Source organism: Tachysurus vachellii, chromosome 19, assembly GCF_030014155.1.
Source record: "Tachysurus vachellii isolate PV-2020 chromosome 19, HZAU_Pvac_v1, whole genome shotgun sequence".
In the NCBI taxonomy this organism is placed as follows: domain Eukaryota; kingdom Metazoa; phylum Chordata; class Actinopteri; order Siluriformes; family Bagridae; genus Tachysurus; species Tachysurus vachellii.
This window is the reverse complement of record NC_083478.1, coordinates 7503217-7530826: the sequence shown is the minus strand read 5'-3', so window position 1 is coordinate 7530826 and position 27610 is coordinate 7503217. Positions and strand designations below refer to the sequence as shown.

The 27610-nt window shown below is 36.3% G+C and overlaps 2 protein-coding genes across 4 annotated transcripts; one reads left to right on the top strand and one right to left on the bottom strand.

Annotated features, from left to right (window-relative positions):
* The first annotated feature begins 593 nt into the window (after positions 1-593).
* On the top strand, positions 594-5508 carry szrd1 (SUZ RNA binding domain containing 1). The gene is made up of 4 exons (XM_060895163.1): positions 594-752; positions 2544-2593; positions 2672-2932; positions 3916-5508. The coding sequence occupies exons 1-4, from the start codon at positions 702-704 to the stop codon at positions 4025-4027; spliced, it is 474 nt and encodes a 157-aa protein (XP_060751146.1). The 5' UTR covers positions 594-701; the 3' UTR covers positions 4028-5508.
* On the bottom strand, positions 5509-26366 carry atp13a2 (ATPase cation transporting 13A2). Of its 3 annotated transcripts, none has more exons than XM_060895160.1 (29): positions 26214-26366; positions 22232-22329; positions 21373-21540; positions 21161-21219; positions 19018-19087; positions 18855-18934; positions 18670-18747; positions 18500-18569; positions 17319-17453; positions 17120-17186; positions 16830-16961; positions 15021-15182; positions 14813-14923; positions 14659-14705; positions 14353-14541; positions 12980-13192; positions 12003-12104; positions 11728-11878; positions 11247-11358; positions 10989-11113; positions 10217-10401; positions 9960-10052; positions 9792-9871; positions 8693-8845; positions 8275-8371; positions 7582-7805; positions 7349-7500; positions 6646-6818; positions 5509-6516 (listed from the first exon to the last, which is right to left on the bottom strand). In XM_060895160.1, the coding sequence occupies exons 1-29, from the start codon at positions 26224-26226 to the stop codon at positions 6349-6351; spliced, it is 3507 nt and encodes a 1168-aa protein (XP_060751143.1). In that variant the 5' UTR covers positions 26227-26366; the 3' UTR covers positions 5509-6348. The 3 variants fall into 3 exon arrangements, with proteins under 3 accessions (XP_060751143.1, XP_060751144.1, XP_060751145.1); XM_060895161.1 differs by lacking the exon at positions 26214-26366 and adding an exon at positions 25374-25512; XM_060895162.1 differs by lacking the exons at positions 22232-22329; positions 26214-26366 and having other exon boundaries at positions 19018-19082; positions 21373-21454.
* Positions 26367-27610: the final 1244 nt, after the last annotated feature.

Here is a 27610-nt window from a genome sequence, read left to right as displayed (position 1 = left end):
TTGTGCTGTTAACCAAAAACAATGCACAACATACACAATACATTATTACAGTACATCAGCATGCTCTGTCATGTGTTACTCCTGTTTATATATAACGTGATGCTTTTCTCTTTACAATGGTGTGTTGTTGTTATTTTTCTTTACATTATAACATGGTTATTATAAGAAACCAAAAAAACCAAAAACAATGCACAACATAAACACACACACACACACACACACACACACACACACACACACACACACACACACACATATATATATATATATATATATATATATATATATATATATATATATAACTTAATGCTTTTCTCTTTACAATGTTGTGTTGTTGTTTTTCTTACATTATAACATAGTTATTACAAGAAGACACCTTGTTATAACAGAAAGTATAAACAAGAATGTATTTGGGGGTGTTTTGTCTCTTGCATTGCAGAACACAGCTTGCATACTCAGTGTGGGTGAACATGTTTGTATGACGTAAACAAATAATTGACCCTTCCATGATGGCGGAACGATCCTACATGAATGAATGAATGTTGTGCTCCTTTCGGCAGGTGGCGGTAGGGTTCAGGATTACGATCCACACACGAACTGAAGCGGCTACTCCGGCTATAGAAAAAGAAAATGTGCTTTCGCACGTAGATGAGTAAAGGGAACCCCCTGAAGCTAGTGACTAGCTAGCAAAGTGTGGGAACATGGAAGATGACGAGATCGCTGAAAGCTGGGAAGACGCTGCCGATACTGGGGTAAATATGAGATGTTTATACAGCTGTTTGACTGAAAACGGCTCTCTGGGACGAGGGTCAGTTAGCTGTAGATCTGTAGGGCGTGATATTGGAAGGGGAAGAAAGTTAGCCGTTTAGGCCGCAGGGGAAAGTCTCCGTATTGTATAACACTAAGGCTCAAAACATGCATTTAATAAAAAGAGTTTATTTATTTATTTATTTTTAATTAGTTGTCATATTTTGGGTAATACATCGCGAAACATGCTGAGGTGCTTTAATAAATAGTTTTACCTTCCTGGTGAACAGTTAGCTAGTTAGCTCGTAGCCGTGTGTGTGTGATTTTAATAAGAAAAACTGGACTTTCTTCGCTGTAACGGAATAATTCGTTGGATTGTGTCTTAGGAGTCGTTAGATTGTGATGTTGTTTACTCGACGAATCTTTTACAACACTTTGACGTGAAATATAGCCGTTTAGTTTGATAGAAAACAGACAAAAAAATAACCTAGCGAGTATCAGGACTGTGTGCCAGTGTGGCCATGACTACTGCTGCTGCTGCTGCTGCTAGCAGAGCTTAGCGACGGTTTTATCAATGAGTTTATAGATTAAATGCACCGAAATAATTCAGATAAAGTTTTTGGCTCTCTCCAGGCTTTAGAGCAGGGCTTTACAACTCGAGTTAGAAAATTGACACTTCAAATATCAGCCATATTAAGAAGATATGTGATATAAGAAGGAGGTGGTAGCCTAGTGGTTAAGGTGTTGGACTACTGACCAGAAGGTCATGAGTTCGAATCCCACGTCCCACCAAGCCACCACTGCTGTAGGGCTCCTGAGCAAAAGCCCTTAATAAAAACCCTCAATGGTTCAGTTTTGTATAAATTGTAAGTCACTCTAGATAAAGGGTGTCTGCTAAATGACAGACATGTAAAGATAAAGATATTTACCGTTTTCTCCTCTCTGTTTATTTAATTAAACACTTTCAGTATTGTGCGTTAAAATGTTCGTCAAGAAGCTTTTATTGTCATTTCAACCATATATAGCTGTTGTAGTAAACAGTGAAATAAGACAACGTCTCTCCAGGATCGTGGTGCTGCATAAAAGCTGATGAATGCTGATTCATATCAACAGCATGTTTCCTAGTTAAAGTGATTTTTTCTTTTGTATGTCTTTTTTTTTTTCAAGTTATTGAGCTTCACATAGAGAAAATGAACAACTTAATAATATGAAACGCATTAGTGCGTCTGGCTTAAAGCAAAGATGACTAAAAATAATCGGGACAGCTTGTATAGTAGTTCATAGTAAGCTACTGTACTGTCAGGTCATTTTATACACCACAGGTTTTGGACTTTTATAATGTTATATTCGTATTATAAGTATCTTGTTGTATTTAATAATCGCGTTTCCTACACAAACCCAGGTCTATTTTAGATGTGTAGCCAGATGATGTGCCCTTTTTTCCATAGAACTGACAACATTTTAGTTTATATGCAGTGTTTATAAAATTGATGGGGAATTAGGGTGTTGTGAGAAATATTAGTGTCCATTGTTTGGTAGTAATACTGTAGATATTTGTCAGTGTATGTGAACTGGCCTTGTTAGTCAAGCAGCTAAATCTCAACTGAAATTCATCCCTGCTGTTAATTTAGCTGCTGTACTAAGCATGTATAAATAACCCAGTGAAACTGCGATACTTGATACTATGGCACAGAGGCTCCTTGTGCAAGCAAATGCTAGCCTTAATGTTTTGAAAGACTACTCTTATGCCTGTACTTAGGGAAAGCATTTATGCAACTTGAAAACTCTTATTTCAGGAAATGGAGAGACGGTTAGAGGAGAAACTACGCATCAGTCAAAAAGAGAGGCAAGTCCCATTTTAAGACGTTCTGTTCCTACTCGTCGGGTTTCCCTCCATCCTAAGTAACTCTTGCTTTCCCTGCAGACTCTCGAGTGGGAGTTCCAGTCGCTCACCAATAAAGACTATCATGATCCAAGACGACTCCCTTCCAGCTGCACCACCTCCACAGATCCGAATTTTAAAACGACCCACCAGCAACGGATCCTTGGGGCCGTCTGTAACACAGAGCCGACCTTCACCACAAGTGAAGTCTTTAGCTCAGAGGGAGGCGGAATATGCCGAAGCCAGGAAACGGATCCTAGGCAGTGCCGATGACACACCTCAGGAGAGACCCACGTCAGAGAGGTCATTTACGTTTTTTTATATCTATTTCTATGCATAATGTAATTTGTGCATATTCTTGTCTACTATTTCTTACACCATACAACCAGCTGTGGGTAAATGTGTGGTGCTCCGGGCAAACTCTTTAGATGTTATTGCAGCTATAAAAAAGTGTAATGTTTTACCGCTCCTAAAATAATTTGACGGACGTGCTCTTATAGTTGGATTCTTAAATGTGTTTGTGTTGAAACGTATTTGTTACATATTTAATCTTCTTGAAAATGACATGGTAAGAAATCAGTTTAACCAGAGCAGGAGTAAAAACAGCCAGTCAGTCTGTAGCCTTTCTAGGTGTTTCTAATCGAACCCTCAGTAGTCACAGCATCAAGATATCAAGTTGTTGCATAGTTACAGTCATGTGAAAAAGTTTAGTAAAGACTGAAGGAAGTATGAAGGGTTTTATCTGGCCACCGAATTAAGAATTTTTGTAAAAGAGACTTATGTTGTGTTCAACTTAACTTGGAAGTGAGATCTTGAAATGATGTAATTTTCAACCTTAATGCATTTAAGCTACAAAAACATAGATGCCTCAAAGTTTCTCGCTCTTTTCTAGCAGTGGCATGTGATGTATATTTTCCTGTTCATATAGAATCTGTATTGTCAGATTCATAGAAACCTGCAAATATGTTTGGATGTTGGTTGATCTAAAGAAAATACTTGTGTGTGTGTGTGTATACAGTAGAACTTGATAAAATTAGTCTACTTTGTTTGCTGCTGTTGATGCTGTTAGCAGCCATGTTGCTTTAGCAGTAAACCGTCCCGACTTTCCGACTTGGAATTCCGAGGTGAGAGAGGCATTTTATTTGTCTGTCAGAAAGTTCAGAGGTCAGAAATTTAGGGTTCCAGATTTTATTCAGCTTTTTGAGCTGATTTGCATTTTATTTGCTTAATCAAACACATTACTAGCTAAAATGCAGTAGCTGTGCTTAAACTATCTCTATATTTAGGTCACCACGTGCAGGAAGCCATACACCTTCAGAAGATACAAGATCAAACAACCATGTAGTTCGGCAGCCAGCAGGTCCAGATGGTACACAAGGCTTTCGCCAGCGCAGATAGGAGTAACGAAGGCCCGGGAGAAAAGGAGAGCTTTCGGTCGATCTCCTACAAACGGTTCAAATTTGGATAATTTTTAAAACAATATTTAGGATGTGGGATGTTTATGAAATGAGAAGAAAACCTCATCCTCACCCATCAGGTCTCCTGAGCCAGTGTGGAATATAAAAGGGGAGGAAATATAACATGGAAGAGCAAATTTACACTGTGATGAGGACGACTTCTAGATACTGCTCACTGTGATCCCCTCCTCCCTCCAAAATAAACACTTAATCACTTTCCCTCTACACCTTAACTTACTGTGACTGGTGATCCGTCTGCCAACGGACAGCTTTTGACCTTAAAGCGGTCTCGAGATCAACCATGGCCCGTCTTTAAGGAAGACTTTTGGAGCGGTGTGTGATGCCACATTATGCGTTGGCTGTGCTGGAGGTGTTGTAAGACGTTGCACAGGTCACCAGCTCTTAGCAATAATATTAAGGATATTTCTTTCATTTTTCATTTAGTTTCTTTTCCAGCTCTTCCCAAGCTTTTGTATTAGTTATGTTTGGTCTATTTCGTTTTAACCTTGTCAGATAAATGCCATACATTTTTAATGGGGAAGGGAATGGTGAGGGTTTTGTGGAAACAAGTCTCTTAAGTTTTGTTTACAGTTATTATTATTATTATTATTATTATTATTAATAATACCATTATTTTAATCTTGGGTCTTCCTATGGCTGTTCTGGTTTCTACATAAAGGAAATGAAGAATAAAAATAACAAAACTAATAGAGGAAAAATACATTTCTGCCTTTTTATATTTTTTTGGGAAAGTAGGAATATTCAACTTTTATCAGTTTAAAAATGAAGAGAAATGTAAATGCTTGTGGTGCTGGTGCGAATCAAAGGGAGATGTGCAAAAGGGAAGGTATTGCTGGTTCCTTTTTTGCTTCTTTTCTCTTGTATCTGCTGATAATTATTAGTTTATTTGCTGAAGTAGGAACTCAGGACACTGACTGAATCAAATATCTATTAATTAGCTTTTAAATTAGCGGTGGTGCACATCACCTCGACCTGGAGTACTGGAGAAATGATTTAACTTAAATATATATTTTTGAAAGAAAATTAGACCATGCACACCACTATTGGTTCACTAAAGTGTTAGTGCTGTATTTCAACAAACAATAAGCACCATATTAGCACATTGCATCTCTCTCTCACACACACATTCTTAATACTGTCATCCTTTGTTTAAAAATAATGTTGTATGGGAATATGCCCTTTAATCTGTGCAAATATCCAACTGTTCTACTGTATCAGACGAACCAGAACGATTTATAATGAGCTGTGTGTGAACATGGACACCTACTTGTAAATACTTTACAAAATGCCCATTTAATAAAGACTTTTTAAAATATTGAACTTCAAAGCTTTAAATTTGTATATTTTAGAAGTGCTAATATTCACATTTGCAAATATAAATAAAGATTAGGATGAAAAACATCTTTTAAAGTGCTTTTATTACATTACAAATGAGTCCTGTGTATATTTGGGTGTATACACATACACACACATATACATATTGTTTTATGGTAACAGTGCCGTATATAATAGGCGGTAGACATTTAGATCAACATCTCAATTTTCATAATGAGCGCATTTCCCATTAACAGGACTGGATGCCATTGCAGTGCAAGACACATTCTGGCATCTGATTCAATTCTTCATTTAATCCTAAATTTTTTATCTATAAACATTCAGTGCTGCAACTATATAATGATGTAGTCAGTAGCTTCATCCCAAATGACCTACTACACACAATGTATTGCATCATCTGATGTATAATATTTATACTGTCATTCTCCTCTTAAATGGATTTGTGAGACGTCTTTTTCATTTTGGTCATCTTGAGAATTTCTTCTCATCCATCCTAGTAGCCCCTGACGTCTGCGGTCATTGGGTGTCTGAAGCGTCCATGGTTACATTTATGTGTCATATCGTATTCCCTAGTGTGTTGGAGGTTACTGCCTAATGTCAAGGTGAAGGTCTGGAAAGGAGACGGTCAGGGTGCAGGTAAGAGAATTGTAGCTTGTTTGAAGACAGTAAGTGGGGTGCTGTAAGTAGCGAAAAGTTTCAGGAACATGTTTATTTCTTCAAGAAAAAGTTTCCTAGGGGACTACGATGATGGCATGTGTTTTACCGACAGCTGACAAAAACATGAGAATTTCATCAAGTATTTAATTGACTTCACTATCTATGCAGTAGGAGGTAGTCGATTAGTGGCACTTTTAGCTATGGAAAAAAAAAACCTATTTAAATGATTGTTGCTCCAGGAGGCTTATGCTAGCTAACTCCGATTACAGTACACTGTGAAGGGTAAAGCAGCTGATCCAGCGGTGGCCACAATGGAGTTTCTGCTAGCTGGGCATCCAAACGCTTGTACTGCTTTTTCGACTCACGCTTTCCACGAAGGGTACGGAGGCAGTTTGGAACAAATGTGTCAATTAGAACCTAAAGATGGAAAAACATCACGGTTAAGAGCAAATCCTCTATCCAACTATGCAACCCTTAACAGGAAATTAACAATAATACATGGTTACTGGCAAAAGCTGGTTTGGAGTTTTGTTTTTTTTTTTTTACCTCCAGCAAGTAGCATGTGAAGAAGTTGAGTGCAGCGAGTGCCAGCAGCAGCAGTTTGTAGTTCATGTCGTTAATGTTATACAGTTGCATTACATTGAGAATAAAGTTATTGGGGACCAGAACCAGCAAAATCGTGGCCGCAAACAGGACCAGCAGCACAAGTAGAAAAACAACTACAAGGAACGACAGAAAACATAGAAAAAAAGTTAAAATGCAGAAACTCATGCAATATGTAGTAAATAAAGTTTAAAAAAAATTTGTGTTATAAGCCGGCTGAAGACTAAAACATACTGACAAGGTGTTTTCCGTGTCAGAATAAATGCTGAAGATATTTAAAGACAGAGCTATAATTACAGAAAATGACTGATGATTCAGTGTGATCTAGCCTTGTGCAGAAAATGGGCTCGCATTAACACAAGCACAACAGAAGGATTTTATTTTATCCATTACCTTCAGTTATTTACAGTCCCTCATTTTCAGGGCAATCTTGAGCCTGGTGTCTTTAAGACGAGAGCTATAGCACTATTCACATACTTACATTTTAATTCAACATTTCAGACACAACTTTATTATTGGCTATCTTTGATTGCAATGGCACTAAATCAGCCTTCATTGAGAATTTCTTTGACAGTAAAATCAGACTAAAACTCGTACGCTGTAATGCAGGCTCAGATGCCAAATTGTTCTTTAGATTATATATTACCATTTTTGTAGAGCGGTTTCTTGTAAGGGTAGCCTTTTGTCACAACTATACACATGATGATGTACTGGAACCCAGAGAGAGTAAACACACTCGTGTTCTCCATGTTTGGCAAATTTTCTTCTCCATCCACAGTGGAATTGAGAGGAATGTACCTACAGATAAGCAACAAAAAAGCAGAATAAGCCTGAGAACTAAAAACGATCAACAGCTATAAAGCCATTTCTCAGACTCACCATTCCTGTGATTTAGTGATGAACAGAGCAGCCACCTGGCACAGAATGAGCAGTAATGTGTGGAGGAGTAAAGCAGAAAGAACAGGCAGAGCTAGGAGGCTGGCGGGGGGGCGCTTGGGGTGAAGCCTATCGCTAGGGCCACCTCGACCCATCACTATAGCGAGCACGGTCACCAAGGCCAAGTCAAAGTAGAGGAACTGCAGATCACCCAAGTTTGTTTTCACCTAAACAAGAAAAGTAAATGAATAAAAATAAAAAAAAATAAAAAATAAAAAAAGACATCGCACATCAAATACAGGAGACTGTTAAGTGTTCACATTATAATCTCCCCATCTCTTATTTATACTCTGGCCTCCAACCAGAATGTGGGTTATAATATACTATAAATTTATACTATAAAATTAATTATATTAATTATATTAATTATTTATATTAATTAATATTAATTAATTGTATTTATATTATTAATTATATTAATTATAAAATTAAATTTATACTACAAAATATAATAAATTTCACCTTGATAGAACCAGAAAAATGGGCAGCGCATGAGATCATGAGTATAATGGGCTTATGGAACTGGTGTAAAAATGTCAATATGGTTGGTTTAATAATGTGTTGTTAAGACTAATATACACAGATTAGGCTAATAGTGATAAAAGCTAGTAATAAAATGAGCATTAAAGCACTCACGGTGTAGAGGATGAGTACAGAGGAAAACTGGATCAGACTGTACAATGCCATATATTTGAAAAGACTGAAAGACGTCACCAGCGAGCATCTTCCTTCTCTGTTTAAACAAAGACATGTTCGTCATTAAAAAGAATAGCATTTGGCAGACACCCTTATCCAGAGCTAGTTACATTTTCTCTCTTTTTTTATACAACTGAGCAATTGAGGGTTGCTTGTTCAGGGGCACAGCAGTAGTAGCTTTGTGGATTCACAAGCTTATGATCAGTGGTCCTACACCTTAAACACTAGGCTACCACCTACCATATGAAAAAAATACATGCCTGCTGTATTGGCCGAGAGTTTCAACATGAGGTGTATTCTGCAAAGAAAATATCTTTGCATACATGAATCAGTGACAAGAACAACTCTTCTTTCTAACCTGATCAGCAAAGGCACGCAGCTGATGTTGTCAGATTTGGAGGTAAAGGGAGAAGCAACAGAAGCCTCAGCCTCAGACAGAGAGACTCCAACATCAGCAGCCCTCAACGCTCCACAGTCATTAGCTCCGTCCCCACACATGCCCACCCTGTAACTGGAGAGGGAAAGCACAAAAGAGAAGATAGTTCACAGCCACAGCTTCACAGTATAAGTTTGCTGACATGATAATGAGTCACTTGTTATAGTTCTGACTAAAACTGAAAGAAGAAACGCTTCCTTCGGTTGGAACAATTCAACAAGGCTTGTGGTGATTCAAACTGTGGTTGTTTTAGAGAGCTAAACTTTTGTAAATTTTTTTTTGCCTCCCCTGATAACCGTCATTAACCTGCAACCATGACTGGAAGAAAATCCACAATTAGTTGTTGTGATGCAGAACAATGTCTGTGAAACAAGTTTGTTCCTGTTATTACTTATGTTATATACACTTATTTATTCAACAGTCTCTTTGTCTGTTGAAGTCAAAAAACCACAAGGAAAACCCAGTTTCTCATGTAACTAGAAAAGCAGACATCAGTAAAATTCTTGCTGAATCATGCTGAAGATTCTCCCATGACACAAACATTTCTCCCATGGCATGTCTCCAAATTGAGATTTCAAAAGCTAAATGTTATATAGTTTAATATTAAATACATTTTTCACACATTTTCAGTATTAATCAGCTTCAATTTGTGAAGAAAAATACCATGGATTAATCAATGGTCTCACTATTTATTGGAAAAACTGAACTTTTTTTTATTATTATTATTATTATTCCACAGTAGGTTCAATCGGACATTATTTTATAGGGCTACATGTTACTCGGACCCAATAGTAAATAACATTTTGAAAGTAATGGTTTTTGATGTCTTGCCAATATCTATTAAAATTACAGACTCCTGACAATGCTTCACAGACCCAACTTTGAGAACAACTAATGTTAAGATGTAAAAACCGACATAAAGGCTTAAAACAACGACTACAGAATATAACAGAAAGGTTTATACGGTTTAATACATGTCTGGTGTTTAAGCAATTACTTCATATAGCTTTTGTCCTCTTACTTCAGTTTCTGTAGAGCTTTAACCAGCTGAGTCTTTTGGTCTGGAGACATCCGAGCATACACGGTTCCTTTCATCAGAACCTGCAGTAAGCACACACCAGATTCTGTTTCCATCCTATTTGGAAAGCAATCAATCTGTGATGAATGCACATCCAGTTTAGTAATATACCTTAGGTAGTTGTTCTGGAAAATAATCGCACAGAGCTGCAAACGACTTTCCATTTATAGCCAGTTGATACTTAATACTGTTCTGGTACAAGCCCTATTGAACAGAGAGAAAGCTTTTAGGAATACACACTGCTTTGGCTATCCAATTCAAATTATAAAGAGTATAGCACAAAATGGCTTTCTATAAAGGAAGCGATACATGATAATGTTGTTCGTTGCTTTAAAGCAATAAAAATAAATGAAGTCCTGTATAAGAACCTGTTCCAGAATATTCATGGTCTCTTGAGTGCTGACGACAGCAGGCGCGCCATCACCTTGATGAAATCGTAACAATGCCATTGAGTTGGCAGTAGGGGGAGACGCATGAACAAAAACAACCTGCTCATGCGAGGACATCATTCCACATGCTCGTGCTACATTCAGGGCTGTAAGAATGTTATCGCCTGCGGGAAAAAGAAGTGAAAGTAGCACAATGTGAATAGTCACAGAACGCATGATGCTTTTGTTTGTGCCAGAGTCTGGTACTGTAATACTAAAAAAAAGGAATAAACTAGTTATAAGCTCTAGCAAAGTAATCACATGCTCAAAATACAGGAATTTGCAGATAATGAAAGCCTGGTACTGAAAGCCTTATAAATTGCAGCAAAAGTTTACACTGATCATAGTTTTCAAGTGGAAGATTTGTAATAAATAAACATTTGCAAGAAGAAGAGGAAGAAGAAGAAGAAGAAGAAGAAGAAGAAGAAGGCCTTTATGGATTTATCCATTGTATATACTTTACAGTACAGTGACATTCTTTACTTTTCACACTGCAGCTTGTTAGGAACCCTGACCTGAGTTATAACAGATAGGATGTGTCAAGAAGAATGTATGTAAGTAGGCTTCAGGAAGCTAATTTAAAAATTTGTTCTGAGGAATAAGAAAGTAGTTGGAGGCGCTTGTTAAAACAAAGTGTTGGCTTTGTTTTGTTATTATTATTAAATCAAATTAAATCAAATTAAATCAAAGTTATAAATCATGCACTGCCTACCAGTGACCATGACAGGGCGGATTAGTGCTTGTCTCAAAATGTTAATGACTCCTGCACTTTCAGGCTTCACCTTGTTCTTCATTACTAACAGCCCCAGGAACTGCAAGTCTTTCTCCACCTCTACCCTATGAATAAATATGTTGAAAATTTTGTACAGTCCAAAGAAATAAAAAAAGTATAATATATTTATCTTATCAAGATTCTGAAATACATAAAATACTACATAAATATAAGGAAAGGTAAGTTCACAGAACTTACCTTTCAATACTGCTCAGGTCTGTATGGGCATCAACCTCCTTGTAGGCAAGGGCTAGGACCCTGAAACCTTCACTGGCGAACTCCCGGAGTGTGTTGGTAAACTGAGAAGGTACTGTCAGGTGTAAAGTAAAGGGCAAATAAATCAGATGACCACTGAAAGCCAAAATGCAAGAAACCAACAGATTTTTTTCTACACTTTTGTTCATGTTCTGTACGAATGCCCATTGGTCGGTACTATCTTGTGTTACTGTTATCTTGTTATCCTGTACTGTCTTTTATCTTGCACTGTTTGCACTAGCTTGAACTTATGTGGCTAGGACAACTTCCTTTCAATCCTTAGCTCTGTGTTAGCACTGTTTTGTTTTATGTAGCACTCTGATCCTGGAGGAACGATGTTTTATTTCACTGTGTACTGCATCAGCTATATATGGTTCAAATGACAATAAAAGCTTCTTGACTTGACTCGAATCACAGTTCTTACCGCTTTTACAGTGGCTGGCCACCATCTCAGGTGCCCCTTTGAGAAAGCTGTAAGCCGAGCCTCCCCCCGAGACCACCGCCACCACACTCATCCTCTGTAGAGAGGAAGAAAAAGGGAAACGGCGCACTATTGCTACCGGCTGACTAGCAGACTGGAAAATGAAACAAAAAAAAGGAACAAATGATTACTTGAAATAGTACAATAAATACATATGTGATGTGGAACTTACAAGTTTCTTATTTTGGTTCAGTTTCATTTCCTCAGTGTGTACTTACTATGCCTTCAGACTCTAAAGTAGGTGGCCTCATCACTGCGAGGATCCGATGACTTCCAAACTCAAGACTTGTTTCCGTTTCGTTAGTCAGCTCCTCCAGTTTCTACCATTTTTACAACAAAGATCTTCACAGACAGGTCCTTGTCTCTTCAAATATACATCATTAGTTTTCTCTAACATCTTATCAAGATACTGTAGTAAGCAATAAACCGTGTTATTCAAACTAAATCCAAGAAAGACACCATGAGTTTATCTCTTGTATAATCTAAATACATACAGAATATTAATTGTTACTGAGCTCCCGAGTGGCACAGCAGAAAAGTGCTTGACCTATAGTTGGAATAGTGTTAAGAAGATACACTCGTCTGGCTTCACGCATTTCCTGATTGGTCCAACAGAAAAGCGTTCATCTTGTCATCATAAATACTAGCAATGCCACAGCTATTGATGGCCAGGAGCAGAGAAAGCAAGATTGGTTGTGCCCTTTCCTCGATGAATCAGTGACACAAGCCCACTGTGGGAGTCTGTCAGCTCATATTCAGAAGACACCGATGATCTCATTTAAGTGTGTACAGTTGCATGATCAGCAGTTTGCTTGTTTCATGCATCTTGTAAGAAACACATGCAAGCCTTCACTCTCCCTGTATGGTACTTGTGTGGCGGTCATGCGATAGGGAAAAGAACTAGCAAACTGCCAAATTGGTAAAAAGGAGACGACAAATAACAAAAATGGAAGAAAAATTATGCATCAATAAAAAGAAGGAAACTACTTAAAGAAGCTTGAAATGGCATTTGCCTTGCCACATGCAGAGTTGTGACATCCCAATGTGAAATTTAAACATTAGTTTAAAATACATGAGCGTCAAAGAACATCTACTGTATTACTCAGGATAAGACGTATGAAACAGCGCCACATTGTAAATATTTGCACAATGCTAAGCGCAAACTGGCAAGTCGTATGTATAAATATCTCCTCACCCAACCTGTAGACTCAATCATTTTTAGTTCCAGTGGGTCTCCGATGGGTTGATCACCAAGCAAAGCTACTGAATGGCAGGAGGCCAAGGCCCACAGCATGGGTCCAGGTGAGAGAAGACAAGGGTCAGGTACCAGCTCATGAAACCCTGTACCATTTCTGCTAGCCTCCTTCACTCCCCACACATCCAGACCCTCCTCAGTCAGAGTGCCTGTCTGAAAAAAAGTGCATTTTAATAAAACAAATGGCATACTAATATTTTCGATTCATTTTCATTTCCATACTCCATTCAGTGACCAGTCCTGAAAGAGACCACTCCCATTATGACAGAAATGTTCCAACATAGGACTAAAGGATTTATTCAGACATTTCTTAAATTCTTTCCTTAATTGTCACCCATCTATAGGTAGACAGATACACTTGTATGCAGAAGTTTGGGCACCCTTTGCTAAATTGCAAATCTTATTACATTTTTTAGAAATATATTCAATAAAATGTCATGTAATTTTGTAAACAATGTAATGTAACAATTCCAGAGGATAATAAATTCTCTCATAGTAAATTATCCTTGCAACAGTACAAGATCCTTGAAACCACAATGAATCTACTTAATGCATTTAAAACAAAAGAAGGCTACAATAAAATTATGCTTCACGGATGTGTGGCAGCCAATGGCAAAGAAAACATTTTCAGACGAAAGACGATTCCAGCAAACATCAGCCAACTCCGTAACATACAAAGTCAGCAAAGTGAGACTTGTACAACAGGACACAGCTCAATACCCAGCATTAAGAAAATTACTTCAAGAAACACAAGCTAAAGCTGTTGGAATGGCAGCAGGAGATTTGAATGTAGTCTAATACACACATGCTGCAATGCGACAAAATGAAATACTAAGCAATGGGTTATGCATTATCCATAGTGGCTGTGTGATAAACATGAATATACAGTATAATGTGCATAAATAGTATGCAATTATTTATTCATTCATTTTCTGCTTCATTCCACTAATTTCATCTAGTTTTTCTTGTCTATTTCTGCATCCAAAATATACAAGGCTGTAGGTATGTAGGCAGCCAAGAGACTTTTGTTTGACATCAAATACTACTGTAATTTTTTTGCTATTTTTTTCCTCTGGCGATCAGGTTGCAAAGCAGAATAGCCAAAAAGTGTTAATAAGGAAATGCTTAATACATTCGCCTAATGTCTAATCTACTTTTTTACTTTCTAGCTTTCCTTTTTTAGAAAGTGGAGACTTTCTTCATCAATTATAAAAACCCTAAGCCTTTAATGACTAATTTTTCTTATTTACACATTTACCATTCATCTATCAGAAACTTTCCTCACTCTCCACCTGACTCCACTCTTTTCTTACCTTGTCAAAGCAGAAGAGAGAAACCTTTCCACAGACATTGATGCGAGGTGGACTTATGCAGAACACACCATTTTTCTTGAGGCGCTGCTGGGCATAAATTGTGCCTGTTGTTAAAGCAGCAGGAAGAGCTGGAGGTACAATGATGGTTATAATGTCCAGAGAACGAATCACAAGCTTCCCCCATGGCGTCTGAGAACAAAAATTTGACGGATATCTATAATAATCTTTTGTAATATAAATACACAGCCACATACATTAAATGTTACTTCTTTTTTTTTTTTTTTACACATTATTTATTCTACTTACATTGCTCCGGTAAAGTACCACTATGCTGTATACTGTGCCAATCAGCGCTGCAACAGAAAGACATTTATCATGCGAGTCTCTGATAACCAAATAGTACTGACTTGCCTACACAATAGGTAACAATCTATATAAAGTGTTATTAATATTAGTTTACCAAGGACTCCTAAGAAAAGTAGAAATTTCATGGCATCTGCGTAAAAACGGAAGTTAACTGGCTGTGGGTAGAGAATAGAGCTGATGAGGTCACCTTTAGCAGTGAAAAAGCCTGAGGAAAAAATAATAAAAACAACAGGTCTAATGAATTCCTAAAAAAACTGGCACTCCTATAACTCATTGCGGTAATATTTTGTGTTCAGAATTACCTGTCTGTGTAACTACAGCTACGGCCCCCTTCCCGCTTGGGCAGCCCCCTTTGGCTTGGATGATCTGGGTACCACAGAAAAGTGTGTGTCTTCGCTGAGATTCAGGACTGTACTTCACTTCTGAGACTGGCAATGGGGTCTTCATCACAGGTACGCTCTCACCTGACAACCAAGGATGAAAAAGAAGAGGTGTTTAAGGAAGAAAGAGAAAAAGAATCACACATACATCATTGGCAAATCCATCCATCCATCCATCCATCCATCCAGGTGAGCCAATGCTGACACACTACTCTACACTCAATGTTTCTAAAAGGTTCAACCTGGGATAAGATGGCTCTGAATTGTTTTTGTGCTCTCTAGCTCTCTCTCTTTCACTCCCTTTCTCTCTTCTAGCTCTCTTCCATCCTAACATGCTCTATATACATTCCTAGCTCTCTCTCTCCCCCCCTCTATATCTCCTTTGTTACGTATCAACACTGAAATTCAATAGTGTTCATCACCTGACAGGAACATTTTAACAATTGTCTGTGCCACATAAAAAAAAAAAACAAAAAAAAAAACAACAGTAAGTGTGCCATGTTGATTATTTCATTTCCCTATAATAATTCATCCTATACATCAGAGCTAAGGGAAGAGAAACATAGTCCAGTGCTGTTTGCTCAGTCTTGAGAAATTTCAGTGATGTTAATCCTTTACTTGCTTGTTCAGCTGTACAAAGGCATAATCTGTACAGCTATAATATATATAAAACATTTTTTCTTTTGGGCTGCTTCTCTTGGTTTTGTAAAGAAAAAATATTAAGAGTAAAGAGAAATATTTTGGCACTATGACACTGTAGCCTTTCTCCTACGCTAAAGCATGTCTGTGAACCAAAAACATTTTTATATTCAAAGGCCTATTTTTGCATGCTGCTCTTGCCTGTGGTTGAGGATATAACCTTTGCACTGCTAAATTGTTAGATAAATAGGCAAAAGTAAATAAGTTCTTTAGGTGTTTACCGCCACCTCCTCCAAAGTAAAACCAAAAAGAGGAAATAAGATTGGATTATTATTGTTTTAGTTATAGTGTTATAACCAAATAGACATGTGCATAAGACTCATTCATTTACAGTGGGATCCAAAGGTCTGAAAGATCCATTGAAAATACTTCTATTCTGCATTATTTTCTAATTAAATTCATAAATAAAATCATTACAGATTATATGACTGAAAAGCTGACTGGAAATCTTTGGAACAATTGCATATATTTCAGAGTCTCTTCCAGCATCGATGCTACAAGTTTGTGCAAAACCTTTTTAGGGTCCATTTTAGATCCAGATCATTGGAACACTCACGCATACAGAAGAGATTAGGCATGAGGAAAATCTGTTCAATGCGAGACCAATATAACAAAATTGCTCAAATTTAAATTGGGACCTGGAAATAATATAATAAATATACAAATTGTAATTAGAAATTAATTAAATATACACAGAATGAATCATTTACTTTCTTTCTCTTAAATATTTCAAAATTCTAAAATATTCTAAATTATTACAAAAAAAAAGATCTTCACTGTGGTTTCAGCATTTTTGACCCTATTGTACCTGCATAACCTGTGTCGCACTACAACAGAGAGTGAACATATAAACAGAGAGGAAAAAGTTTATGTTGGTTCGTTGGTGTGTTAATAACGATGTTATCTGATAAAGGTTTCCTTCACAGATTTATTTGTTATTAGTCAGAAGTCTGTCCTAATACCCTCTCATTAGATGTTGCCTGATGCAAATTCTCCCTATGGGTCATAAGAAGAGTATTTGAGTGTGCTTACCAGTCAACATGCTCTCATTCACCAAACACTCCCCGGCCAGCAGGGCAGCATCGCATGGTAGGTGCAGACCTTCTGCAGGAATCAGCACACAGTCTCCTGGCACTAGTTCAACCGAACTCACACACTCCTCCTCTAAGTTGTACAGAACACACACATACACATAGAAAAGTCATACATAGGCAGGTACTTAAACAAAAAATTTAGAAGTCAATAATGTACATGTAATATACATAAGCTGGTATGTGACTGGCTGGTGTAATTATAAAGGCTTAGGTTTTAGTAAAAATCACCTCCAGTGGCTCTGCGTACAGTGACGTTCACTATGAGCTGGGCCATGCTGCGCAGAGTGCTGCTTTGCTACAGAGACACACAAAAACCTAGATAAATGAGTATGTCATTACAAACATAGGAGGGAAGCTTATACATCTTATTTATCTTACATAAGCTTGTGTGTGTATAAGAAGTGCAGATATGACATATTGTACTTGCCTTCCGGATCTCGTACAAGGATACAGCGATGGATAAGAAAGATATTACAAAGATGCAAACAGCATAAAAGTAGTATTTATCTGACATCCACAGGACAATGCTAAAGACTTGAAATATGTAGAAGGGGTTGAGGACCTGCATGAAGATCAAGATGAAACCAGATTTAAATGAGGATCAGCATCCAGGTGGAATGTATTAAACATATTGGTAAGAAGTAGAAAAAAAGTTGAAAAATCAAATAAAACCATAACAAAAATAATAATCATGAATAAAATTCAATTATTAAATAAAAAAAAATTACAGCACAGACAAACAATTTGAAACATTAAACATTTCAAATACTAAGCAGTCCAACCACAATTTTCCCTCCAAAACTTCACATTAGTTTTTTTAGATTGACTTTTGTGCTTTTTTTTGTAGAAAACTTGAAATGGCAAAACTGCAAGCTCAAGATTCTTCTACTAAACTGCTACCAGTGAAGAAGCACATGCAATTACTTTCTGTGATACTTTTTTGTACTCATGATTAACGGGAATCGAAGAGGTCTCAACCTTTTGGCCCAAATCTGTAACTTTGAAGAATTGTAAGCTCTTCAGAATACTGTGGAGTTGACTTGATTTTCTGTTAATATCTCTGCTTGCAAAATCCTGGAAGGACTGATTAAACATAATTTACAGATCTAAAATATTCCATAGCAAGCTAGTTAGAAATCAATATGAAAAGTTTAAAATTTTTGAAGATCACAAAATTCTTTCTGGTGAATCCGCCTGTAATTAAGTATGCTAACCCGACATGTCCCTCAGAAACTAGTGCAAGTTTTCGTAACTTCTACATTGGACTATTTATTTAATGTTCTCTAAAGAAGCTTAAGTCTACTCAGCCAGAAACATTATACGGCCAGTTCTGTGACTTTTGTGTTTGATCAATCAATTGTCTGGACTATTTCTAGCTCTATCCGCAAGTCTTGTTTCATCTCACATGATACCTGGGAAGAAAAGTAACGGAAAGAACAGTGCCACTAACATGTTTAGTGATCTTAATGTTTTCCTTCCATTAAATGAGCCCTGAGCTTTTACAAAATATGTTTTGTAAAAAATAGCTTTATGCCTTATCTCATGACCAAAGCTACTTTTCTGTAAATCAGCATAAAAATACGATAAAGCCAAGGAAAAATAAGGTACCTCTTCAATCAGCAACTGCAAATAAGACTTCACAGGTACATCAATGATATTGTCCCCAAAAATCTGTCTCCTAGGGGCCAAAAAATAGGATGAGAATTAATTTAAATAGGAACGGATGGAGCTGGGTGACCTGATTTAAATAAGCGTCATGCAATTAAACAATTTAATACCTTGAAATTTGGTCCATTTGACTAAGTCCTTCCTGTCTGTGGTGCAGATCAGCACAAGTCCAACCCTCACTAAGAATACTGCAAAATAAAATAAATGTTTTTTTTTTTTTGTTTTTTTTTTTAATATTGAAATATACAAAACAAATAAATAATCGCACTATAAATATATCTACTATATCTCCTACCTAACTTTGCAGAAAGCCCCCTTTTTGGGCAGCCACACATACCGCATGCCCTCAAACACATAGTATCTCAGTAGGGTTTTCTAAGGAATAGAAGCAATCCTTTATTAGACAAGAAAACTTCATTAAAAACAATTTCAACTGTTATCATTTTGGTCGAATTTACCTCATCTTTGTGCAGCTGGATATTGTCTCTGCACTCATACTCATCCAACTCTCCTCCTGTGAAGCCTAAACTGGATGGAAAAAATGTTTGCAGTTGTGGTTATCTAAGATAATTACAATGCTAATTCCAGTAAGAAAAGTATACAGTAATTAGCAGCAAGTAACATTTACCAACATTCAAACGACGAAATATGACCTTGACATATGGGCATATGGGACATAAAAACTGCTGCTGAATTAATACGTCATGTATCATCCACATGACACATGACATGTTATAGAAGATTTATCCAGCTCTTATTCAGATTTTCTTCAGCTGTGTTGTGAAAGCTTTCACAAACTGTAGCTTAGATTTGCCCTCAGGCTGAAGTCAACACCCAGTATGCCAAGTCTGCAAAATCTGGCAGTTTAAATTTCCTGGTTATGGGGGGATTTTCTAGGTTTAATTTGCAATTTGCAAGTCAAATTTGCAAGTCAAAAAGAAAAGATTAAGCTTTTAACAGAAACTTTGATTACATTATCTGTAGTGGAATAAGAGGTGAACTGAAATACTGTAATTTTGCTTATGAGGTAAAAATAGACTTCTTTTAATGTATGAATGTGCTTGTGCATGAGTATACTGTTCCTTAAAGATGTCATGTGAGACCTTTTTGTGACATTGATGAAATGACTGTTTTGGAAAACTAGATGATTTTCATTAAAAATGAATGGTCTGGTCTGGGTCCATCACAAACGCCAGAGTAATCTGGTCAGGACACACAAGGACATTTTATTTTATGTTTAAAAATTTTTGATCATTTGCATTGTCATTTAAAAATGTGAATACTCTGTGGTGATGATTCAAACTGGAAAAAGCTCTCTCACATAATTACCTCAGAGTGTTTCTGAGGTATGCTCTGCATTAGTTGTTCACATGGAACTTTAATTATTAGCCAAATGCTGTAACTTACATTTGACACAAATACCTTTCTGTATAGAGAAAAACATCGATACGACTCTTAAATCTCTCATGATTTTCAGCCTATGTAGTGTTTTCCATCAGCAGACCAGAATTTCTGAGGCTCAATCTACAGTCGTATTTTTCTAAATGATGTAACATCCAAAAATCCAGTAGCTACTGCTTTAGGCTTCATTTTGTGGTTTTACATGTACAGCTACTCATTTAGCATACACTTTTATACAAAGTGTACTTAGTAAACTATATCCATGCTTATAATCCTCGAATATAAACCTGTAGGTTCTATTAGTTCACAATTAATAATAATAATAATAACAACAGTAATAATAATAATAATAATAATAATAATATTACTATTATTATTATCATTATTGTTATTATTATTATTATTATTATAATAACAAAAATACTAAGTAATATTTGAATGAATTTCGACCTCTGCAACAGCTGTGTTTGGAAAAAAATATGTTTACAGCATTTTAAACAGGTAATCAATATGGCACATGGTCCATCACCTGAATTCAAGGTAAATCTGTTTTAAAGCAACATATACTACATAAAACAATGAGATTTTTAGGTGGCTCATCCAAGAAAAGCGGGTAATTTATTCAAAATAAAAGGAAATAATGATTACAAAACCAAACACACAACGAGTCAACATATTTAGTGTTGAAAGTTTTTAGAGCTTCCGATTAATAATACATTTTCAAAGCAATTTTATTTGTCCAATCTTGCATATATGCCCCAGCAAAACAGGAAATACTCATAAGCAATGCTGGATTTTTTTGCAGAAAATGAGAACAAGTGACAAGTAAAGGGTGTGCCAAAAAGTTTGTCATGCAGTAAATTCCGAGAAAGTTTTTTGAAAGTAAATTTGAAAAAATGTTGAAAGAGTCAGTAATTATGGAAATTACTATGACTACTATTACTAGTCAAACTGGCTATATGAGCTATATGAGTCATTTCCATCAGCATCAGTCAAGTGCTGAAGTAAACTGCTGCTGGAAAAACAATGCAGTAAAAAAAAGTTAAATTATAATTATAATAATAATAATAATAATAATAATAATAATAATGACAATAATAATTATTACTGTTATTGTTATTGTTATTATTATTATTATTATTAAAGAGCTATGCTTAAATTCTAACATTATTCAGAAATAAGAACATTAAACAGTCTTACCTCCCCTCTTCAATCTCTTCTGTTTGTACCTCTATGACAAAACTCTGCCCATAACTATCCTTTATGATAAAAATGAAAACATTAAAATTAAATCCAATAAGTCAAATAATTCACTCTAAATAATGTGATGAATTGCAAGTGTTAAAACCATTTTCAGGATTTCTTTTATAGAACAAGATATTAATGAATTGTTAATGAACTCTTAATCCTACCCTCAGTAGTAAGATATCTGCCCTTGGAAGGGGGCAGGAAGAACAACAAGCCAGGACGCTGAGGCGAGGTCGCCACTTGAACAACAACAGCAGCGTACCCAAGGAAAATAAGGCTCCAATGTGGCAGAGACACACCTTCCAGCACACTCGTCTATAACCCTGCACATCCTGTCACAGAGTAAACGCTTCCTTCAGGTTATGGCAAATGATCTGGAGAGAAACTTTAAAACTAACAGATTTGTCTTGATTACAAATGGCTAATGTTTTTCTTGCAAATCCTCTTAAAGTAAATTTGCAAAGTCAAAATTCATTATTTGTTACTGAAAATGTTCACTGCCTTGTATTCAAAACCTTCACACTACTTCTGCCACAGTAACAGATTTATGTCTGTAGGGATTCAGCCCATTCTTCTAGGCAGATATCTTGAAGATGGTTGTGCTTTATTTTGACTGTACATTTCAAACAGTGCCACAGATTCTCAATGGGCTTCACCCTATCCTCAATTCTATCTATCCTCAATTCTATCTTCAATTACGCAAAGCTCTTTAAAATGGTGCACTATCATGCCATTCTTAGTCACTGTATATTGTGTACATTGCACAACTCCTTCAGAATGACCTTTGGCCTCATTGTGGCTTCAGTTGCCAATCTCCCCCTTGTTTATGTGTATAGTTTTGAAGGACAGCTGTATCTGATTAGTGAAACACAATATCTATTTTGCTTTTAGATTTTTTTTGTATTACTGTAGTAGTATTACTGTCATTTTTCTTGGAGATCTATTTCTAGATCACGTGCAAAACATAGGTTCTAGTAGTAATAATAAAAGATTCAGAGGAAAAGGTATTATGATGTTCATTACCATGTGACAGACAGAGTGGATGTCTGTAGTTCGAGAATCCAGAAATCTGGACACCGGATCTGCGTGGAGAAACCCACTCGGCTGCTGGCAGCAGCTCCCTGCAGACAGAGATTTAACACTTTAGTAATGTACAATAGTAGAAGTGAAGGAAGCAAAATCAATTCAGCACTGAAGAAACATGGCCTACACACCCCTTGTGTACACAAAAGATGAGGAAGTGCCCACCAAGTGGACTACAAGTGTCCAAATGTCAAATTTGAATAAGCAAAGAAAAGAATGAAGTGAATTACCTCAGCCATGTAGTATAATATAATAATATAATATAAATGAAAAAGAATGAAGAAGCCTATTTTATCTGGGCCTAATGTTTTTTCTTTCATTTTTCATATTTCAGCCATCATTAACTGAATATAAGCTAAATATTTCAATGTAAAAAGCATGATAGAGGAATAATAAAGCAACTTGTAATGTCAACATTGAGTCCCATAAAGACTATTTAAAACCAGGTTTAATTCTGTTATGAATATCTTAAATATAGATACTGTAACATGTTATCGATTACATTACAAAGATGGATAAGGTCAAGTCTAATCAGAAAATCAGTGTTAATTACTCTTCAATAAATTAACTTCTAAATTAATTAAGAAAATAAAAAACACCGCAAACATTTGATTTTAAATTACTTTGTTAGAGTTTAAAGTCAAGTTCTAGAGGGTTTGTCCCAGAAAAACCCACAGTCATTTTCACCCTTTTATAAACTGAAGGTTGAAAGAGACTTTTTCGGTTATACTGGTATTGTAATTGTTTATATTTTTAATTCTAGAGGATTTTTTGAGAAGCATCCTGGATTATTTCCAGAGCTACATTCTCTTTCCAACCATAGAGCTACACTTTCAATGGGATTTTAAAGATCATTCAACTCAGAACTCCAAGTCACAATAGTATATATACACAATAGACCTACGACGTCGTAAAATATGGTACTGTAATCCCTGGTAAACTGAACTCTCTATTCATCATCTACTGCTTGAAGAACTTGTTTTATTTCTTGATATGCAACTTTTATTTTTAACAACTCTGTAAGTTGTTAGACTTGTTACTGTATTTTTTTTTTTTACATAATTCTAATTACATAAATACAACAGAATATAAAACAGAATTTTACACAATTTCTTTCGAACAGATCGCTTTTACTAACCTGATAAATTCACTGTGAAATCATTTTTTTGCATTTCTCTTCACAGAAATTATTTCTGTACAAATCCTTTATATGATGGTCAGTCAAATAAAAACCTTAAATGTGCAACATAAGGAAAAAGAAATAGACTTCATTTCTAAAGAAATCTGTACACTTGTGGGAACACTTACATATGGGAACACTTGCACTGAACAAGAAAGAGATTACGGAGAACACCGACATAATTTTTTTGACACCCATTTGCAAAAAAGCCACAAACTTATTAAAAAATACTAATAAAAAAATACATGCTTTTGTTTGACCCTCAGTCATTATCAAATATAGAGAATACATGTCTAAGCAGAAGCACTGGAAATGGTAAGTAACCAAATCTCCACCTTATTGTGGTAAATTATCTACATGTCAGTTAAGGCAGCTCAGTTTCAATTACAAGGCTAAGAACCAAGATTATAACTTCAACAAGACAGGCACAAATTTCTGCTAACAATGTATGAATGTATACTGAGAGATTGAAGCCTGAGGCAGGAACACCAGTTAAACTTTGAATTTTGAATGTCCTATTTAATATTTGTAATTTGTTCCTGCATTTGTATCATGTTATAAAATACGTAAGCTTTTTTATTATTCATTCATTCATTCATCTTCTACCGCTTATCCGAACTATCTCAGGCGTCATCTGGCATCAAGGCAGGATACACCCTGGATGGAGTGCCAACCCATTGCAGGGCACACACACACACTCTCATACACTCACGCAATCACACACTACGGACAATTTTCCAGAGATGCCAATCAACCTACCAGCATGTCTTTGGACCGGAGGAGGAAACCGGAGTACCCGGAGGAAACCCCCGAGGCACGGGGAGAACATGCAAACTCCACACACACAAGGTGGAGGCGGGAATCGAACCCCCAACCCTGGAGGTGTGAGGCGAACGTGCTAACCACTAAGCCACTGTGCCCCCCTTTTTTATTATTATTATTATTATTATTATTATTATTATTAATTACATTACTAAAATAGCACCATTGTAAAATAAGTGTCATGGTGGACCAGGAGCTTATTCCAGAAACACACAAGATGAGATGAAGGCACACCCTATGAGGGACGTATGAGGAAACCAGAAGAAACTCACATGCATACAGAAAAGAGTATATAAAATTACATGCAGACAACAACCTCAGGATCAAATCGGAGAGCCTTAAGCTGCAAATACCCAAAGCATTTGCCTTTAAGTTCTTTGTAAGAGTTTAACGTATTATTTACAGGGTCCACAAAACTCTGCCAGTAATCTGCACCCTGCTTTTATAATATCAGTGGTTTTATAGTTTCCCTGTTATTCAGATAAAGTCTCATTGTTATTTTAATTCCTATATAATTTTTAGAGTTGCCATTAGACTACACAAATGCAATAGACAAATTAATTGAAATGAAAACGACAAAACTGACCACAGAATAGTTTAATTCCGTGGTCATATACTAGACAGCACAATACTGCAAGCAATCATTCAAAATCATTTCTTCATTACTTTTTGCAACATAAGCAGAAACATTTAAGCCACTTTTTCCATCTCATGTGAAAACCCTAACTGAGACAAACACAAAACACAAACATGCTTGGTAAAGGATTTTACCAAAGACATAAACCTGTTCTTCCAGTATCGCTGCATTCACCTTACACTTGTTCTTCTGTGGACTTATGTCTAAAGCACTATAAAGGTGATTAGTAATACGAGTAATTCGATGTGTAAGTTAAAATTCTGGTTGTTACACTAGTGTTGTACACTATGGATTTAGCCTACATGTGTAGACTGGATTGTGTAAACTCATTCTGTAAAAAGTTTCAGCTTTGCTTTGGATAAAACCTCTGTTTGTATGTAAACACAGCATGACAAAGAGAAATACTTAGAACGATATTAAATAAAATGTGCATTTTACCTTACCCTTACTTTTCTCTCCTTTCCTGAAATCAAAACCAGCTCATTTCAGTAAAGTTTGTGAAACGGCGCATATCAAATCCGAGAAACACTTTTAGATTTGGACACAAAAGAGTGTGTGTGTGTGTGTGTCTGTTAAAAAGAGACACACTCAAGCCACTGGCTTGATTTAGGAGACTTACCTCCGTGTGCAAATACAGGAAGTAAATCCTACTCTTCTCCACACCTACATCCTTCAACAGCCTTTACAATCCTTTACAAACAGCCCACAGGATGTCCCTTTATAAATGCAGACTTTTGTAAAGGACCTGACAGTCTGATAGCTGATGCCGGTTATTTCAGTCTGACATGTTCATGGGGCTCATATTATATTAAACCTTATGTTTAAAGGTGTAAAAGAAAGTGAAAAAGCCATAACAGGTTATACAGCTGGTTATGCTCAATGGATTAAAATATGATCTAAATGCAACTCCACCTAGGGCACATATTGAATAAATGTTAATTAAAGGTGTGTCTTAACAAATCTAATATTTACTATCCATATAAAGAGATCCACTGCCTCTTCGTGTGCATGTGTATTCTTCATGCAACAATTCTTTTCCAGGCTGGACACTCAGTGATGTCTGACAGAGCAATGCAATGCTCCAGATGAGCAGAACAGAATAAACTGCATGCTTCACAACAGCAGTGAAAGGCAACTGAACACTTATCTAATAAGCAACAGCAAGTGCAATCCAAGTGCAGTTACAATACTGTCAACACTTAAGATACAAAAACAACACAGTCTGCTGTGTAGATTAACCCTGACACTAGTATATGTTCAGTAAACATCTTCATTACACTCACCTGATGTATCCATTTCCCAATAGAAGTAATCACCTTAAATCCATTTTGTTTTATTCCCCAGCTGACTGTTTCGCTCCACCACTCCACCCTGAACACAGGCACAGGTCTGTTATCTGCTTTGCTTTGGGTAGATCTAGGTTTCTTAGCATGTGACGAGGTTTACTCATCTTCTTCTTCCGTTGTGTGCAAGAAGGGCAATGAATGTGTTTACACTGCCACATGGTGGACACGTGGTGTACATGCGCACGCGACACATTCGTTTGAATGGACCAATGACTGTAGAATTAGAACGTGAAGCCGAAATGTCTCTGAGGCCCTCTAGTGGCTGGTTGAAGTACAGTTTTAACCCTGCTGGTTTTCATGATAATTAATGGGATAGATGTTTCATTTTAAGTCACAACACAATTCATTTTCCATGATAGTGTTCTGTCGTTTTTACAAGTTCACTCGATCCTGATACTTTATTTTATTATAAATAAAAAATATAAATACATACATTTCTCACATTTACACTGGACTCAGACTGATATCAGACTCTGATTGTCCAAGTCAAGTCAAGTCAAGTCAAGTCAAGTCAAGTCAAGAAGCTTTTATTGTCATTTCAAAAATACATTTCAACTGTTTGCAGTACACAGTGAAATGAGACGTCTCTCCAGGATCAGGGTGCTACATAAAACAAAGACAGAGCTATAATGACTTAGTAAGTAGTCCTAGATACATAAAGTGCATCTGTGTGACCTGGTGCAAACAGTGCAGGATAAGACAGACAAGACAGACAAGACAGTGCAGGACAAAAGACAGTGCAAAGAAAAAATCACAAGATAATACACAAAAGACAATAAACAGAAACAACACCAACCAGTGTAAATACTGTATGTTCAACAATATTTCACAGTGTTATAGCAGCAGTTACATGTGGTATTTTAAAGTATTGTGCAAAACAGCAAACGACTGAAATGTGAGACAACATGTGTGCAAAAAACAGCATGTAAACAGATTGATGGATATATAATGGAAGTGTGTGTATTTAGTGTATGTGCAGCTACCATTATGACTGCATACAGTACATTTTACAATATTTAGGTGTACTATTATTTTTTAGTTCCTTAAAATAAAAAACAAGAAAAACATATAAGTGCTCTTCTCTGTTCAGATAAATATCTTACTGCAGGTGTCAATTGTACAACACAAAGTGTGCAGTTTTGTTCCCTCCCGAATAAATAAAATTTGTTGAGTGGAAATGTTTACTGCTGTTAAACAGTACATTTCACATTGTTACCTTAAATCGGTAACTTATGGTTTTATTATAAGCATTAGAACTTGGAATGGATGGCAGTTAATTTATATATTTATATATTATATATAAAATACTTATTCGCATTCCATCCCATTCACTG

What these genes read in the sequence shown, in the direction of transcription:
- szrd1 (XM_060895163.1), top strand. Translation starts at nt 702, where the DNA reads ATGGAAGATGACGAGATCGCTGAAAGCTGGGAAGACGCTGCCGATACT. An exon ending in AAGACGCTGCCGATACTGGG is followed by an intron (nt 753 to 2,543) that starts GTAAATATGAGA and finishes CTCTTATTTCAG; the next exon opens with GAAATGGAGAGACGGTTAGA. An exon ending in GAGAGACCCACGTCAGAGAG is followed by an intron (nt 2,933 to 3,915) that starts GTCATTTACGTT and finishes CTCTATATTTAG; the next exon opens with GTCACCACGTGCAGGAAGCC.
- atp13a2 (XM_060895160.1), bottom strand. An exon ending in TCCACTCTGTCTGTCACATG is followed by an intron (nt 21,541 to 22,231) that starts GTAATGAACATC and finishes ACTCTGTGACAG; the next exon opens with GATGTGCAGGGTTATAGACG. An exon ending in GGGGCTTTCTGCAAAGTTAG is followed by an intron (nt 18,748 to 18,854) that starts GTAGGAGATATA and finishes TTTATTTTGCAG; the next exon opens with TATTCTTAGTGAGGGTTGGA.